General features: G+C 39.4%; 3 protein-coding genes across 3 annotated transcripts; all 3 read left to right on the top strand.

Annotated features, from left to right (window-relative positions):
• The first annotated feature begins 9 nt into the window (after nt 1–9).
• LOC110069024 (eukaryotic translation initiation factor 1-like) lies at nt 10–2,701 on the top strand. Its single transcript, XM_020776461.2, has 3 exons — nt 10–163; nt 258–418; nt 1,939–2,701. Exons 1-3 carry the CDS (start codon nt 136–138, stop codon nt 2,083–2,085), a joined length of 336 nt encoding a protein of 111 aa, XP_020632120.1. The 5' UTR covers nt 10–135; the 3' UTR covers nt 2,086–2,701.
• Nucleotides 2,702–5,322: 2,621 nt separating this feature from the next.
• LOC110068973 (cytochrome P450 27C1-like) lies at nt 5,323–10,422 on the top strand. The gene has a single exon (XM_020776385.2). It carries the CDS (start codon nt 7,339–7,341, stop codon nt 8,965–8,967), a length of 1,629 nt encoding a protein of 542 aa, XP_020632044.2. The 5' UTR covers nt 5,323–7,338; the 3' UTR covers nt 8,968–10,422.
• Nucleotides 10,423–11,570: 1,148 nt separating this feature from the next.
• Nucleotides 11,571–13,806, top strand: LOC149113091 (cytochrome P450 27C1-like). The gene has a single exon (XM_089288440.1). The coding sequence runs from the start codon at nt 11,737–11,739 to the stop codon at nt 13,366–13,368; it is 1,632 nt and encodes a 543-aa protein (XP_089144566.1). The 5' UTR covers nt 11,571–11,736; the 3' UTR covers nt 13,369–13,806.
• Nucleotides 13,807–17,751: the final 3,945 nt, after the last annotated feature.

Raw genomic sequence — 17,751 nt, 5'->3', positions numbered from 1 at the left:
CCTCTTCTTCACAATTTCCATAAATACCGTACTCTGAGATAAGTAGGGTAACGTCTGTGGTGGAATCGTCCTGAATCCTTTACATCGTAGATTATATCGACCTGATTTTCACCCAGTTGGTGTCACGAAGCTCGCATGTCAATCCAGAACTTAGAAACTTATGGTAATTTCACTTTCTATGACATGTTGTTCAACATAATGTTGTTAGTATTTATCCGCTGTTTTCTGCAATATTTTCGCTCTTTCACGTTTTGTAGATCCTTTCACGGATGCTGCCAAGGGTGTCGACGAATCATCAAAGCAAGACCAGCCAATACATATTCGCATTCAGCAACGAAGTGGTCGTAAAACTCTAACAACTGTGCAAGGAATAAGCGACCACTATGACAAGAAGAAACTAGTGAAAGCGTTCAAAAAGGTTCGTATTTTGAAATAATTGTAAGCTAAGACTCGGCATGTTCCCGAGTTTTCAGCCGATCATGCACTGTGGCTATTGAGATTTTTTCGTAGGATTTTAGTTTCGTGGATTAGAAAATAATAATAATAATAGTTCTCCAGGGAAGTTTTGTAGTCAATCTGAGCTATTTCTTAATTTCTTTGTGCCCCATTACTGAAAATACCTCATTTCATCTCGTCAAATTTTACACACCTAGAGGATCTGAACTTTAAGAGTGTAATTTTTCGAGACACCAGTGTTAAACATTAGGCGAGTTGTACTGTTTCAGTACATGTATTTGTAGCTTGTTGCAAATTTCATTTAAGGTTCATTCTCGCTCAAGTTTGTAAACGAATGATGCAATACTCATGCCATTGTTTCAAATGGCTTATGTAAATAAACACTTGTGGGTGCTTGGATCATGTACTATTTATATGCCGGAAGTAAATGCGTTTCTTTTGAATGAGTTCACATTAGGTATTCAAAACAGACTGAAAAATTAGCACCAGCTTTCGACGAGGCCTTTATCATATATTAGTAACAATCTACTAGTGTTCTGTCATGAATGCTGTTCTCTGATTGGCTACATGACTCACTAGCTATTCTGTTTTAGTATGAATCTACTAGCGTTCTATCACAATTGCCGTTCTCTGATTGGCTACGCTACTCACTATCTATTCTGTGATAGATAGTGAGTAGCACAGCAGTGTGCACTTGTTAACAAAATGATGGCTGCTTCTTGGCGTTTTCAAAGTGTCTTTGAGAAGATTTAGATAAAGTTCTGAACGACTAGTAAATTATACTAAAACAAATAGATTATTCGCTCTCGATTTCTATGTGTTATCACGCAATAGAAATCTTGAGCTCATAATCTTATATACCAATTTCGATTGACTAAAATTCAGCCTAAAACATTAGACCTCAATATGAGGCTCTGGGGAATAACTGCAGAGTTTGTGGGGTTTATTCCCTAGAGCCTCATGCTGAGGGCTATTGTGTTAAGCTGAATTTTAATATACCGAATTTGGACTATTGTTTAGTGGACAGTCAGTAGCCCAGCAATGTGCCCTTGTTAACAAACTGACAGCTGCTTCTTTACGTTTCTCAAGGTGTCTGTGAGGAGGATTTTGATAAAGTGTTAAATGACTAGCAGATTTATACTAAAATAGATTATTTGCTCTTGATTTCTATGTGTGATAGTTGGCTCAGGTTGTGTCCTCATCAATTATCACATGATAGAAATCTCAAGCTGGAGTAAAATTGTTGAATAGACTGATTGGACAAGTGTATTGTGTAGTTGGCTTTCTCACCTGAGCCTAATATTACACATATTGATATTGTTCCTAATAGCAATATTATAACAAGTGCCCCTCTCCAATAACTACCCCTCCTTGAGGTACCAAAAGTAAATTAGCACCCTCATTGCTTAATATTGAACATATCTGTTATTAAAAGTATCTCCTTAATTCTGATTATGTTCTTTATCCATTCTTCCTGTTCAGGAATTCAAGTGTAATGGCACCGTCATTGAAAATCCAGAGTATGGAGAGGTGATACAGCTAACAGGGGATCAGCGTCAAAATGTCGGTGCATTTCTGAAAGCAATTGAACTGGCTAAAGCAGAGCAGTTAAATATCCATGGTTTTTAAGATGCCTGCAAGGCATCTTGGACTGAGTATTCCGTGTATATAGATTTGTACTTAGTCACTGTAGCACAAAAAAGTCCTTTAGACAGTGGTTGATTCATCCATAAATACATGTAGGAACTGTTTTAGCAGTGAAATATTCTGTTGTAACTTTGAAAAAACTGCAGCTTTCAGTGATGTATTTGAGTCACTGTTTGCTTGGTGGTAAGTTAAGTTCTTCAGATGTTGAAAATTAAGGCAGATATTCTTTTTACATGTAACTACATGCATGAACTATTTAAGATTCATTGTTTAGTGCAAGCGAACAGGTTGAAAACAATAGTAATATTACTACACAGGTCTGTACAATAGAAGCTACATCAAAGATATTACAGCTTGAAAACTGTAGCTCTGCAATTTTAAATTTTGTTGTGAACCTCAATCAAAACCCTCTTCATTTATTTTTATTTTTATTTCTAGTGTTTTTGTACCTAAGTAACTGTAATGATAAATTATTTACTTTGACAAAGAATAGCTACTTTATGGCGATGCACTTGCTTTCAGTAAAAATATTATAAAAATATTGTCATTTAATAGAAACCTTGGCTAAACAAATGGTAAAGAAGTACATCTAACCAAACTGTTTATTACTGATCTTTATTATATGCCTAGCTCTGTGAGCACACAAGATGAACCTTAGTGGGCAAGATGGGGCTATCTTACCCCCCCCCCCCCCCCCCTCTGGGATTACACTGTGTCCTGAAAGAATATAGTGTTATTTTCCATGTAGGAACTCTTTTATTGACCTATGGACCTCAACTCTGTCTCTGTCCATAAACACACAAACAAGAATTTTTACTATGTATAAATAAAGTTATTAACTCAACTCAAGAAAGAACTTGGCCAATATCCAGCCATCTTGACCTCGTGCTTGGTCAATAACACATATATACAGTGAAACTGTAAGTGAGAACAAATTTTGCAAATTTTTGTAAAGAATTTGCCGAATGCAAACTTTCAATGTCACACTGAAGGCACTGATACTGGATAATGTTTTGGCCAACTTGTCTCTTAATTCTGTTAACCGTGTTGTGAGACAAATAATATGATTCTTAAACATATTTGCTTAGTGTATCATCAACCCTGTCTTAAACACTACGATATCGCGATAGTTGCAACTACCGTATTTTCCCGTGTATAAGTCGACCTTTCAAGACCTAAAAATCAGTCCAAAAATTCGCCCTCGACTTATACATGGGTCAAAACTTGAGATCCAAGCGCCAGTCAAATAATTAGCATAATAATTGTCTTTCAATGTTAACACGGCGTCGACAAAATCTGGATCGGATCGGATCGGATCACGGACCGGATCACGGATCGGATCACGGATCGGATCACAGATCGGATCACGGATCGGATCAAGGAAAAAAAATTCAAAATTCAAAATTTTGTTGAGCAAATTACACTAGAGTGACTACTGTGAGCAGAATGTTTTATTTAATTCAGGTGTGATATTCCTTTATTCTTTTATAATATCAAGCCAACTGGGAGCTGGTCACAGATGAATTATTTTCAGGCTGTTGGGTTTTGATTGCGATGATCAATCATGTCTTCATATCTTTCTCCGCAGTTCAGATAAATGATATTTCGTATATTCGCTTGCATCAAAGGTAAACTGTCATAAAACGCATCAGCATGGTAATAATAGGACGAACGTATGAATCGAAACACAAAAACTAAAAACACTAATAATATTAAACACCTGATGATTTCAAACAATTTCCGTTTCTGAAACAAGTCTATATTTTTACAAGGTGTGAGTTTGGAATACGATATTTCGTAGTGGAATAAAACGAAACAGACCATTTGTATTTCAAGGAAATGTAGCTGTTTTACAAAAAAAAATATAGGAATAACATCGATAGTGTGAACGATAACGCAACCCGAGAATAAACAACATTTTAGGAGTTACGTCACGATTTTTAAAGTCATCTTTAGGGTCGTAAAGAGTTGCCTTTATATCGAATAAAACCTTAAAATAATCGTGTTCTAGGATAGAAAGCACTTAAGAGGCAAGAACAAATCAAAACGGAAAGAGGATCGTTAAGGATGGCAAAGATTAACGAGGACTGCTAATGACGAACTTGAAAAACTAGGCTAGTTTTTTCAAGATGCGCAAATCGTGACGTAGCTCCTTTAAAGCAAGTCATGTCCTTAAGCTTTCGTACGTAAGCTTTCTCATTAACTGTAACGCTGACTGTAACGCTCACATCTGACACAAAGTAGCCGAGAATTAGCTACTGATACTAACAACAATTTCAAAAACGAGAATGGGAGGTTCACGCAAGCTTCAAGCCAACTAACGATCAAATATAACTACATCTGCCTGTTCATTATAATTTAAATTCGTGGTAAATCAGGCGCTTATGTGGCTTTTTAAATGACCTGTTGTCATTCTCTGTAATTAACATGTTATTGCGTCAAATTCGGGATTCTTATTTTTATTTAACATATTTTAGTTTTCCACTTTTATTTTTTATTTATTATTATCTTATAAATGATTTGATTTTTTTTCTTTAAAACGTTTTTTTTTCTGTGATCCGATCCGTGATCCGATCCACGATCCGATCCGTGATCCGATCCGTGATCCGATCCGTGATCCGGTCCCTGATCCGATCCGTGATCCGGTCCGGTCCGATCCAGCTTTTGTCGACGCCGATGTTAACAAACATTTGATAAACGGCAGGACAGTTTTCAACGTATGTTCGCTTAGCGATCTGTCTCTCCATATCAGAGCTTCAAGTTAAAATGCATCAACATTTATCCGTTAAATTTTAACCTGAATCTTGTGGACACTCACTGGCTCAATTTTGTCATAAAGAACCAATATTTTTCCTTTAAATAAAGCTGTAGTAAAGCCGCTCGGAGAAAATATCTTTCACGCTTGGAACGTCTCTGCTTGGTAACCTGGCAGGATACGAGTGCGAGGACTTCTGTACCAGTACTTGACCGATTTCAAGGCTTGACTACCAAGTTCCCAACACACGCTTCGCACTTTGTTTATGGCGTTGTTCTGAAAGTCGTGAGCTTCTTTGGTGTTTTGCCTGTCTTATAAAGCCACTTTTAATCTCTTCGCACTTAAAAAGGCTTGTTTGAAATCCTTACATTTGATTTTTGTGAGCATTTTACGAAAATTATCATCGAAAAGTCTGCATGCACATGTGTTGCTAAACTGGGTAAAACGCTCATATACGTGAGCTTTAAAACTGCGCATTGAAACATGCTGTGATTTGTTTACATATCTGTGGTAGCTGAAAGATAATTTTAAGAAATACAAGATAAGTTTTCCAAGAAATTCTTACCTGGAAATTAAGAAAATCTAGTTTTTGGCCTCAAAAATTGGGGGTCGACTTATACACGGGATCGACGAATACACGGGTAAATACGGTAGTCAAACCTGATCAATCAGTAACTTAATTTCTCTCTCTGGAATTGTTGCAGTTGAGTATGCTGTCAAATATTCCTTTGTTCAAAACAGCATGCAAATGACTTGAAAGGGACAATACAAAGCAGAATTAACCCTTTCTGGCCTCGTTTGTATATCAAACCGCTGATAACTGCAATAACAGCTACTAAGACAATATAAAATATGCTCATTTTGGAGGGTTTTACAAGAGTTGACTTTTTCATACAACTTTTGTAACCTCAAAATTGCCAGACTTCCATTTTGCTTGTGACTCTTCAATCACTGGTTTTGTAATATGATCTCTCTCCAGACACCCTCGGATAACCTGGGTAATTAGTGACTGGGTACGACTCATTGTTGTCCCATTCCTTGACAGTACAAACATCTTAATGGGAGGCCCTACGAGGGGTGAAGGAAAGTAATAGATTGTTGTGAAAAGAAGATATAGCTCGGCAAAGGGGCTACTCTCCAAGATGAACCAAATCCATAAAACTGCAACATTCGCTGGCTGGAATTATTCGCTGTGTCACGCATAAAATGGTGTCATTTGACAGAGCCATTCTAGTCATGCAATATAATAAATCTTTTTTTGGTCAAGCTACTGTAGTTTAGTTATATACACAATATAATTGAGCCTGAAAACTCTCCAGGCTTGAAAGGGATTCAAACCCATGACCTCTGCGATACCGGTGCAGAGCTCTACCAGCTGAGCTATCGAGCCAACTGGGAGCTGGTCACGTTGTGAGTTCGTAATATACCGGTAGATGGTTAAAATGCAAGTGAATATATGAAAGATCATATATTTGAAAAGCGGAGTAACATATAAAGACATGATTAATCACCCTGAGCCCACGATCACAGACTGGAGAGACATTTTTAAAACTTTAACCTCACTCCCCCTCCCCCACCCCCGCTTGCCTCAACGATCTCGGACTAGTAAGACGCTAAACTTTACACTCCCCATCCCCCTGGTCACAATCGACTTGGCGTTCATTCGCGTTTGACGTTTTCAAAGAAAAAGAGGGAATAGATCGTTTTCACGTGACGTCATCACTTTCTAAAATCCAAACCGAAAGAGCCACCAAAGTTTTTGTCCTCATCAGGCACAAGAGGCGGTATATTTATATCTGTTTACAATTTCACAGTTCAATAGCGTGCTTCGCTTGGAATCCAGCGCATTTTGAATTTCAGGGTTATGGAGGTGCGCGACACAAGGCTATGATCGAGTTTGTCGAAAGATATATACTTATCCCATGATTTTGAGCCTTTTTAGAAGTTAAAGCATTAGGAAAAGTGCTTATGTAAATGCTTGTCTGATCAGTACTGATAATCAGTCGCCTAGATAGCCAAAGTAAGTTCCAGATGTTTACACTATTTTCCGGCCGCCATATTGGTGTACCACGGAGGTACACCAACATGGCGTTTTCATACTGGGCTCTGTAAATATCGGCGAAACATTTCGACGAATATCTGAAGTTTGGGGAAACGCACAGGCCTAAAACTTGGAGAAGTGGCTTATTTAGTTATCTTCTATAACAACATAATTTCATAGCTTTTTCCACTGGATGGTTTCGATTTATTTTTTTATTGCGTGACAGTGAAAACGATCTATTTTCAACAGTAAGTTTACAGTAAAAGGAGAGGGGTATTTTAAATGTGTGTAAGATATCTTTTAGGAAAGCTGTTCCTGAAATGAGCCTGCGCTCACCAGCCGGAGAACGCTCGAGCCAATCAATCGCGCAGTACTAAAGAGTACTGAACCGGCAAGAAAGCCTTTGATTGCTGAAGTTGAACTGACTTAGCCTGATAAGATGCCTTATTTTACAAAAACCAAAGTTGCTCGCTCTATGCTTGCTGTTCCCGGTCGAACAGTCCTCTCAGGAGCACTACACAGATCAAGGAATCCTCCATCACTGAGCAGATTGTCGTCCAGTATAAACAGTGACGCTGCAAAAGAGCCTATCAAGACAATATCAGATCTGCCAGGCCCCATCAGCCTTCCGATCATAGGGACAAGCTGGACATTATTCGTTGGAGCGAAAGGCCAGCCATTTAGAAGAAGAATGATGACCTCGCAATTAGAAAACGTCAAAAAATATGGCAAAATATTTCGAACGCAAATACCCGGAATGACGGTAGTTTCCGTGGCAGATCCCGCAGATGTCGCTGAAGTACTTCGAGCTGAGCCAAAATATCCTAAACGAGTTAGCATCCCAGTTATGGAATATTATCGCGAGAAACGCCAAAAGATTCCTGGCGTTTTCTTTGCAGATGGCCCCGAGTGGTACAAGCATCGAAGTGTGCTAAGTAAGCGAATGCTTCGACCTAAAGAGGTAGCTGACTATGCTTCGGGCTTCAACGAAATTATAACAGATTTTATTAACAGATTGCGAACCGTTCGAGAACCTAGCGGCTCAGAGAAAGAAAACGAAGTCTGTGATCTCGACAACGAGCTCTTCAAGTGGTCGTTTGAGTCTGTCGCAGAAATGTTGTTCGACAAAAGATTTGGTTGTCTTGAGCCCGAAGTAAACAAAGAAGCACAAACCTTTATAAAGGCGGTGGGAGAATTTCTCTACAATTTGATGGGGGTGGGTTTGTTGCCAACCTGGTTCTATGAGATATACGAGACTCAACAGTTGAAAACGTTTTTTTCTAGCTTGGACACGATGTACGAATACGCTGAATTGTTTATTCAGAGAAGAATGCATGACCTTGAAGAGCAACAATGTAAGAGCCAGTCACGCGATTCAACCGCGCCTTCTGACAAAGCGGGTTTCTTTGAGTTTCTCCTGTCAAGTGGAAAGCTGACTAAAGATGATTTACTCGCAACTGTGATTGATGTTCTGTTTGCTGGAGTTGACACAACTTCCAACACGATGCAGTGGGTGTTGTACATGATGGCGAAAAATCCTGACAAACAAGACATCCTGCGACAAGAAGTACTATCAGTGCTCGGGGATACAACATTGGCGACACCAACGACTCTGGCGCAAATGCCTTACCTGAAAGCCTGGGTACGGGAAACGCTGCGACTCTATCCCATCATAAGTATACCTCGAGAGCCGACGGAGGATATAATTTTAAGTGGATACCTCATTCCTGGAGGAACAGCAACAGTTAACTTTCTATTCTTTGGCATGGGCCGAGACGAAGAAGTCTTTGAAAACGCTGAGGCGTTTAAACCGGAAAGATGGCTTCGCAAGAAAGACTTTGTTTTAACCGAAGCAGCGGAAGCTTTCTCTTCCATTCCGTTTGGGTTTGGAACCCGAATGTGTATTGGCCGTCGTATCGCTGAGTTGGAGCTTCATCTTTTATTGGCCAGAATCGTGCAGCAATTTGAGATTTCTTATCCTCCTGATGCGGAGAATGTGGAATGCGTTACGCGCGGTGTGACTATTCCTGACAGAGCTATGAGAGTGAAGTTTATGGACAGACAATAATTCCTCCATCATTCTTATAACCGAGTTCACGCAAACCACGACACCGTCAGCAACGAGAAAGTCGACAAATTACGGTCCCGTCCACACTATGCTGGAGGAATTTGGAAACGCAGCTTCATTTCTCCGGTGAGGCCTACCTTCCACACTAATCCGTCACGAAAACGGAGCTTTTCGAAAACGCTCTTCAAACCGGAGGAATTTGAAAACGTCGGCCTTGCGTTTTAGTGTGAACGGAAAACCTTTTGAAAACGAAGCTTGTTGGAAACGATGACGTTATAATAATCTTGATATTCCTCTTCCCGAACGCAACTCGCCAAAATGACCGGTGATTGTTCCGTTTTCAAATTTGTCCGGCGTAGTGTGGACGGAAAACATTTGATTCGTTTTCAGAGTGAAACCTCCGTTTTCAAACTCGTCCAGTGTAGTGTAGACGGGACCTAAACAAAACATTTAATGCGTAGAACAATGGCTATAGACGCACGTGAGTTCGAATTAAACAAGACCAGTCTTGAACCAGATCTCCCATGGCCAAACAGAGTGAATGTGGGTACTAGAACAGGGTGAAATGACCAAATTTTGGGTTTTCTGGAGAACGCAATATGACGGTAAATCATCAGTATTTCGGTTTGGACCTCACCATTGTCTTCACATGCTTTATCAGTGATTCACTAAATAAACTGCAACGTGAAATTCCGCGCAAGTACAATACATTATAATGCATGAATTTATATAGCGCTCGTTTCCAGAGCTCAATGACGCTTTACAGTGTTTGTAATTAAAATTAAAACCACTTCTACTTAAGAATTAGATTATTCGGTCTCGATTTCTTTGAGGTGATAGTTGATGAGGCCGAACGCCGAATCAACTATATCACCTCATGGAAATCGAGACCGAATAATCTAAATGTTTTAGTAGAATTCTGACCGAAATTTGCTTCAAAAAACGATTCCAATTATTTCTGGTCTTGGTATTAAACTTCACGCTTTAGAAAATTCGCGAGGATTGAATTGTCAATTTGATATTTCCAGTTGTGTGCGCGCACATATTAATTCCTTTAACAAAAATCGAGTGTTTTTTTATTCAAGAAACCGTGAATGTCCTTTTTTTAGTCTTCTTCATTTGTTTCTAAATGTTCTTTCAAAACTTCGGATAAACGAGAAAACGTTGAAATTTTGTCGACCACACCAAGCCACTACACACTAATGACTGATAGTGTGCAATGGCACAGTCAATCAGATTACAGCATTTCCATTAGAACAGTAGTAGAATTGTACTAATTACAATTACGATATCATCATACGAATTAAAAAATGAGAAAGTTCCAGTAAAACAAAAATATAACTAATTGTACCTTATAAACCTTATGATTATAAAGTAGAATATGTACACTAGTCTTTCAATCGACTTTGTCCTCGGCGGAGTCGCCTTGCTTGAATAAACTCCTTTTTAATTAAACTGGTGTTAATAACACTGACTGACACTTAACTAGTACAAAAAAAAGTTGAGAAAATGAATAACAGCCATAATAAGCACGTTAACAAGCAATTTACCAAATAGAAAATTATTTTTTCATGTTATATTAGCACTCACGAGTCAGTACACCGCAATATCGCTATAAAATATAATTATTGATCACCGCAGTTATACACACAACTTAATCACGTGACCAAATTTTCAATAGATGAGTCCTTTTGTAATAATTTTGGGAAATCTATCTAAAGCAAGTTAAAAAACACTAGGAATTCGGCAAGATTTGGATTTTAGGCTTTTTTGGTAAGCAGTTGTGAAATTAAAGCCTGAAAAAAATCCAGGTTTGAACGGGATTCGGACATATGACCTCTGCGATACCGATGCAGTGCTCTACCGACTGAGCTATCGAGCCATCTGGGAGATTGCCACGTTGTGAGTTCGTAAAATACCCGTAGATGGCGACGATACAAGTTAGTATATGAGAGATCGGATAAACCGTAATGCAAGGAGCACTTGTACAAACAGCAGCGGATTGAAGCCTGATCTTGGTTTAGACCAGGATTGATCAGCAGTGTAAAACAAAGCATAAAACCAATTGAAAGGCTGACCGGACGGCTGAAAAGGGTAAATTTAATGTCCAATATTCCGGTTAGACAGGACTAACCTTTTTCAGGGGCTACACTGAAGCTAAATAGATAGCTAAGCTTAGTAGATTAGTCCTGTCTAAATTTACCCTTTTCAGCTGTCCGGTCAGCCTTTCAATTGGTTATATGAAAGATCATATATTTGAACAGCGGAAAAGGATATGAAGACATGATTGATCAGCCAAAGCCCACGATCATGGACTGAACAGACATTAAACTACAACCTCAACACCCCCTTCCTCCCCCCCACGCCTCAACGATCACGGACTGGTAAGACACTAAACTTCACACTCCCCAACCCCTGGGCACAACCGACTTGGCGTCTGTTTATGTTTGACGTTTTCAAAGAAAAAGAAGGAACATGTAACAGAAAGTTTAAAGTAAAACGAGAGGGGTATTTTAAGGGTAAGATAGACCATTCTTTAAGAAAAGCAATCCCCATAAAAGCATAAGAAATCCCAGTAACATTTGTAGGGTTGATTACCAGCCGCTGTTCCGGTAAATAAGCCCGCGCTCACCGGGGAGAACGTTTAAGCCAATATTATTCGACTGAGTGACGTGCTAGAGAGTATTGAACCCGCAACAGAGGAAATCTGATTGCAACTTGTGAACAAAGTCTACATATATGTAAGTTGAACTGGCTTAACCTCATAAGATGCCTTATTTTACAAAAACCAAAATTGCTCGTTCTATGCTTGCCGTTCAGGGTCGAACCGTTCTCTCAGGAGCGCTACGCGGAGCAAGAAATCCTCCATCGTTGAGCAGATTGTCATCCAGTGTAAACAGTGACGCTGCAAAAGAGCCTATCAAGACAATATCAGATCTGCCAGGACCCATCAGCCTTCCGATCATAGGGACAACTTGGACATTTTTCGCTGGAGCGAAAGGCCAGCCTTTTAGAAAAAGAATGATGACCTCGCAATTAGAAGACGTCAAAAAATATGGCAAAATATTTCGAACGCAAGTACCCGGTATGACGGTAGTTTCCGTGGCAGATCCCGCAGATGTTGCGAAAGTACTTCGAGCTGAGCCAAAATATCCTAAACGAGTCACCATCCCTGTTCTGGAATATTATCGCGAGAAACGCCAAAAGATTCCTGGCGTTTTCTTTGCAGATGGCCCCGAGTGGTACAAGTACCGAAGTGTGTTAAGTAAGCGAATGCTTCGACCCAAAGAGGTAGCTGACTATGCTTCGGGCTTCAACGAAATTACAACAGATTTTATTCACAGATTGCGAACCGTTCGAGAACCAAGCGGCTCAGAGAAAGAAAACGAAGTCTGTGATCTCGACAACGAGCTCTTCAAATGGTCGTTTGAGTCTGTCGCAGAAATGTTGTTCGACAAAAGGTTTGGTTGTCTTGAGCCCGAAGTAAACGAAGAAGCACAGACCTTTATAACGGCTGTGGGAGAATTTCTCCACAATTTGATGGGCGTGGGTTTTTTGCCAACCTGGTTCTACAAGATCTACGAGACTCAACAGTTGAAAACGTTTCTTTATAGCTTGGACACGATGTACGAATACGCTGAATTGTTTATTCAGAGAAGAATTCATGACCTTGAAGAACAATATAAGAGCCAATCGCGCGATCCCTCCGGGCCTTCTGAAAGCGACAAAGCGGGTTTCCTTGAGTTTCTCCTGTCAAGTGGAAAGCTGACTAAAGATGATTTACTCGCAACTGTGATTGATGTTCTGTTTGCTGGAGTTGACACAACTTCCAACACGATGCAGTGGGTGTTGTACATGATGGCGAAAAATCCTGGCAAACAAGACATCCTGCGACAAGAAGTATTATCAGTGCTTGGGGATACAACATTGGCGACACCGACGACTCTGGCGCAAATGCCTTACCTGAAAGCCTGGGTACGGGAAACGCTGCGACTCTATCCCTTCATAGCTATACCTCGAGAGCCGACGGAAGATATAATTTTAAGTGGATACCTCATTCCTGGAGGAACAGCACAAATTAACTTTCTTTTCTTTAGCATGGGCCGAGACGAAGAAGTATTCGAAAACGCTGAGGCGTTTAAACCAGAAAGATGGCTGCGCAAGAAAGACTTTGTTCTAACCGAAGGAGCAGAAGCTTTCTCATCCATTCCGTTTGGGTTTGGAACCCGAATGTGTCTTGGCCGTCGTATCGCTGAGTTGGAGCTTCATCTTTTATTGGCCAGAATCGTGCAACAATTTGAGATTTCTTATCCTCCTGATGCGGAGAATGTGGAGTACTATTCGCGGGGTGTTACTGTTCCTGACAGACCTGTGAGAGTGAAGTTTGTGGACAGAAAATAATTCCTCCATCATTCTTCTAAGTGAGTTCACGCAAACCACGACATTGACAGCAACGAGAACGTTAATAAATTAGACAAACGTTTAATGAGCAGAGAAGAGCTCTGAAAGTACGTGCGTTTTAAATTAATCTTCGCCATTCTGCACCAAACTAATTTCAAACCTAGTTCTTTCACGGCCAAAAAGGGTGAGATCTGGGTACTAGAACAATGTGAATTTTTTAACTCCATGTTGTATTTGCATACTTTGTCAGTTTGACGATAGCTTTAACGCCGAGAGATACATTAAATAAACTGAAACGTGAAATTTTCAAGTAGAATATATAAGCTAGTCTTTCAATCGACCTTGTCCTCAAAAACTCTCGTTTAAAATTAAACTGGCGTTGATAACACTGACTAGATTTATCAGAAGGAACATTAATTTTCATAATAAGGACCAAAACATAACTCAGAAGAAGTGGGTCATGTTTAGTCATAAGCCTGTGCGTGAAATTGCTTTCTGTAGAATTAATCCAATATTACCACTACGGGTTACATAGTTGCCAGTATATCTGAGTGGAGGAGTATAATTCGAAAACACTGCACAGTGACTTAGTGTCTCCCGCAGTCAGCGCTGAACCATGGAACCTCGGTCTCAGTGTGGAGTCGCTATTTCGGGAAATGAGCCCGTGCTCATCCCCCTCGGGCGCGGGGAGGCACGTGGACCGGAGAGAGCGGCAGAAATATTGAGCCGAGACGAGAATCTAGATATAGAATAGATGTAATCTAGTTGGCGGCAAGATAGGTCAAAATATTGTACAGACTGGCAAACATTTCAAGACTCCAAGTTGTCTGCTGTAACGAGAGGAGAACAATAAAAATGTCAGTTTGAGGTCACTTGAACTGTCCGCAATCCCGTAATAGCCGGGGTCCTCCCCGTAGTAGAGGGAGTTGCTTTCATACATTTCTTTGTAGCTTCTGCTGTGATGTAACTTTTGTCCGTACTACCTAGTGGGTGTCCGTAAGGGCAAGTTGTCCGAAAAGCGAGAGGCCTGGATTCGTGGCCCTGGATATTGCACCGCGGTCGATCCCTTTTGAGTCACGTGGTCCGAACATCTCGGGTATGTCACCGACTTCGTATCAAGGACTCTTGTGGCCCCCACATTTCATTCTGTTGACCGTAATGTGGGCGGAACCTTAGGACAGCCGTCGCCGTGTTCGTTCGCTTCAGGCTCGCTTCCTGAGGTAAACATAGGCACGCAAGCCGTGCACGAGTTATTTTTTTGTGCGAATTGTTGGAGATAGAAGCATTCATGGTACAGTAATGATTTGGTTAATTAGGCAAGTTTTTTTCGGTTGCGATGTTACATCGGTCATGGCAAGATAGCTGAATAGTAAGCCATAAAATGTTTGACTGAACAAACTACAGTAATCTGACACGTCTCCAGATTAATGTAGATACCATCTTATTTTCTAACAGGCAATTTGATTCGTTCTTTGATACAACCCGCACTGTGATTGGTGTGACACGCGCACATGCACAACTCCCTCACTCACCGATCACATAACCCTTCCAACCCCCAAGAGGAATTTTTGCTCAAAAATACTCAAGTTAATTTAGAGACTTTTTCGCATTTTATACGAGTCGTAAGTTTACCTTTTTACACAACACAACACAACACAACTTCACCCAAAATAGAAAGAAAGAGAAAAAAACCTCTGACACGTTGAAAGTCTGATTTAATTAAATTGCACTTTAACTTGGTGCCACGCAGTCTTCAAAGAACATTTGAACAGTTTTCATACTTTTACCTTTAAAAGTATCGGACTGAAATGAATATCATGAAATAAAACTATTAAGGTGGTATGGTACCCTCAATATGGGCCAAAAAGTTTGTTTAAATATGGTAAAGAAAGATCAATTGTGTGCTATTGCACTCAAGAAGAGAAATTAAATTTCTAGAGTTTTACTCAAAATGGTTGCTATGGAAACCAGCCACAGCCATTTGAAGTAGTGTTTTATAGTATTGACGCCAACACTTCCTCCTCTTTTACAAAACAAGAATTGACTGTCAAATAAGCATGTTATGTAAGTTTCTGTTTTGTTCTGTGATGTGAACCTAAGTTTTGACAGTTAACTCTTATTTTCAGTGCTTTTTACAGCTTTATTTGGAAATAACCTTATTTTTTACTACACCCAGTGGACAAATCATCTCATGTCACGTGACAGACCTTAAAATGTTACGATTTTTTTTGGTTTATATCATCACGACACTATTGGTCTTTGATGAGCCCAAGTTTCAGAAATTCTACTTAAAAACCTTGCAAAGTAGAAATGTTGGCGCGAAGTCAGTCGGTACAAAAGTAAACTTTTGAGAAAAATGCACTTTAAGTTTCTTACACGAAGTATTAAGCATTTAACGAGCCACAAATAGTGGGGGGGGGGGGGGGGTGGGGGGGGGTGCATGGGAAATGAATGAGCCTGTGATGGCAATTTGAGGCAAAGCTTTTCACAAATAATTATACCAATCGAGTTGTGCATGTCTTAAAAGTTTTTTCTAAATAGTTTCGTTCATATAAGTTAAAAATAATCTATATTTTTGGTCACGTTCTTATAGTACACAGTCGTTGCTATGGCCGTTGCCACGTGAAAAAACTTATACCACTGTGTACTTTCCTTAAATTTCACACTCATCTGGAAGGAAATTCGGCAAGATCGTTTCAAAATGTTTTTGACAATTCCTCAAGGGTCTTAAGTCTTGTATTTCCAAGAAATTGAATTTTTCACGAACATCGCCATATTTTAGGGTACCATACCACCTTAAACTGCTACTGCAGAGACGTAAAAACCGCCCAGAAATGAAAGCTTCTTTATTGTTTAATATCCTGCAAACAATAGCCGATAACTTGTCAGCTCTAATTGAATTTAATCCATATAAAAAACAAAAGTGTTAAGTTACCATTTGTTACTAAAGATTGCAAACATCTCGTGGGAAAGAGTGATGACGATTCGTCCGCTCTAATTGAATTTACTCCCTTGTGAAAAACAAGAGTGTCAAATTACACTTTGTGACTAAAAAACAAAAATATCTCGTTATATTTGCATGCAACAAGAACAAAACAATCGTTACCCGCAATTACTGTTGTAAACGTTAGAACTGTTTCAAATCTAAAGTCTCGTCCCTTCTAAAACATGTCCTAAGAACTAGACGCGACGATTCGTGACCTCTAATTGAATTTACTCCTTGTGAAAAACAAAAGTATCAAGTTACCTTTGTAACTAAAAATAAAAATATCTCGTTGCATTTGCATACTACTAACTCACGAACTGTTTCAAACCTCAAGGCTCATCTCGTTCATTTAACTAAAATCCTCAGCCTAACCCACAGAAAATGTCGAAGTAAACCCAATATATGAATACTTTCTCCTCTTTTATAGAAGAATAAATATGGCCGTTCTGAACTCTATCGGGATCAAATCTTCTCACATACCATTTACCTTTACAACAAGAAATTTGATTGGCTGTTTATAGTAGATCCAATCTGATTGGTGTGACATACATACATCTCTCACTCACTCATTCACTCACTCACTCACTCACTCACTCACTCACCCATTGATCCGTCCATAACATACCCGACGCGCCGACTAAGAGGTATTTTTTTTACAAAAAAATAACTCAATAAATGGGCCAATTTTGTTGTCAAATCAAACAAAATCAAAACACAAACGTGTACTGCGGTCAAAATTTTAGTATTGCCTCATTTTATTTGTGTCCTAAATCTTAAAGAGGAATAATAAATTCCGATTTAGATTTCATCAATTTTGTAAAAATATCTTAGAAATGACCACACCCAAAAGCTCCATAAATTTCAGGCATCATTCCTTAGTCAACAGAAACAAAGTTTTCTTTTTTTTACAATCAAGAGAGAGTAAAGGCTTGGGAGTGTTAAAATGGCTTTAATCTGATAACTATCTTTTGAGATACAGTATTTTAATTCACCACCAATAAAATGATCAAATTAGCCTCCAGTCCTACCTTAAAATTCTAACTTGGTTCCGAGGTTTAGGGGAATAAAGCAAAAGAAATCGCATCGATTAAGAGGGATGATAATTTGTTTCTTTTGTTTTATTCTCCTAAGTCGCGGAGCCAGTTTATTCAATTATTGTTCAACGTTGACGTATGCAGTTGCAACAAGTAGGCATTATGTAAGACCCGATGCTATTTCTTGCGACGTTTCCTGCAATAAAACTGTAACGAGAAATTGTCCAATTCAAAGGGCGTGTTTATTCTTTCCAGAAACCCTCTATTTTGCCTTGAGTTCGTCGAGATCGCAAGTAAAAGAATTTACCGAACGGTTTTTTAAAAAGCCCGAACGCAAGGCCCTAGGGAAAGACTTTGCGTCCG

Source organism: Orbicella faveolata, unplaced genomic scaffold, assembly GCF_042242905.1.
Source record: "Orbicella faveolata isolate gen_17 unplaced genomic scaffold, um_ofav_v1 contig_15, whole genome shotgun sequence".
Classification (NCBI taxonomy): Eukaryota; Metazoa; Cnidaria; class Anthozoa; order Scleractinia; family Merulinidae; genus Orbicella; species Orbicella faveolata.
Note: the sequence above shows the minus strand (reverse complement) of the source record. Positions and strands in the feature narration are given on the sequence as shown.

Coding starts and splice junctions, on each gene's coding strand:
- LOC110069024 (XM_020776461.2), top strand. CDS start 136: ATGTCAATCCAGAACTTAGAAACTTATG. Junction 164..257: donor CCAGAACTTAGAAACTTATG/GTAATTTCACTT, acceptor CACGTTTTGTAG/ATCCTTTCACGGATGCTGCC. Junction 419..1,938: donor TAGTGAAAGCGTTCAAAAAG/GTTCGTATTTTG, acceptor CTTCCTGTTCAG/GAATTCAAGTGTAATGGCAC.
- LOC110068973 (XM_020776385.2), top strand. CDS start 7,339: ATGCCTTATTTTACAAAAACCAAAGTTGCTCGCTCTATGCTTGCTGTT.
- LOC149113091 (XM_089288440.1), top strand. CDS start 11,737: ATGCCTTATTTTACAAAAACCAAAATTGCTCGTTCTATGCTTGCCGTT.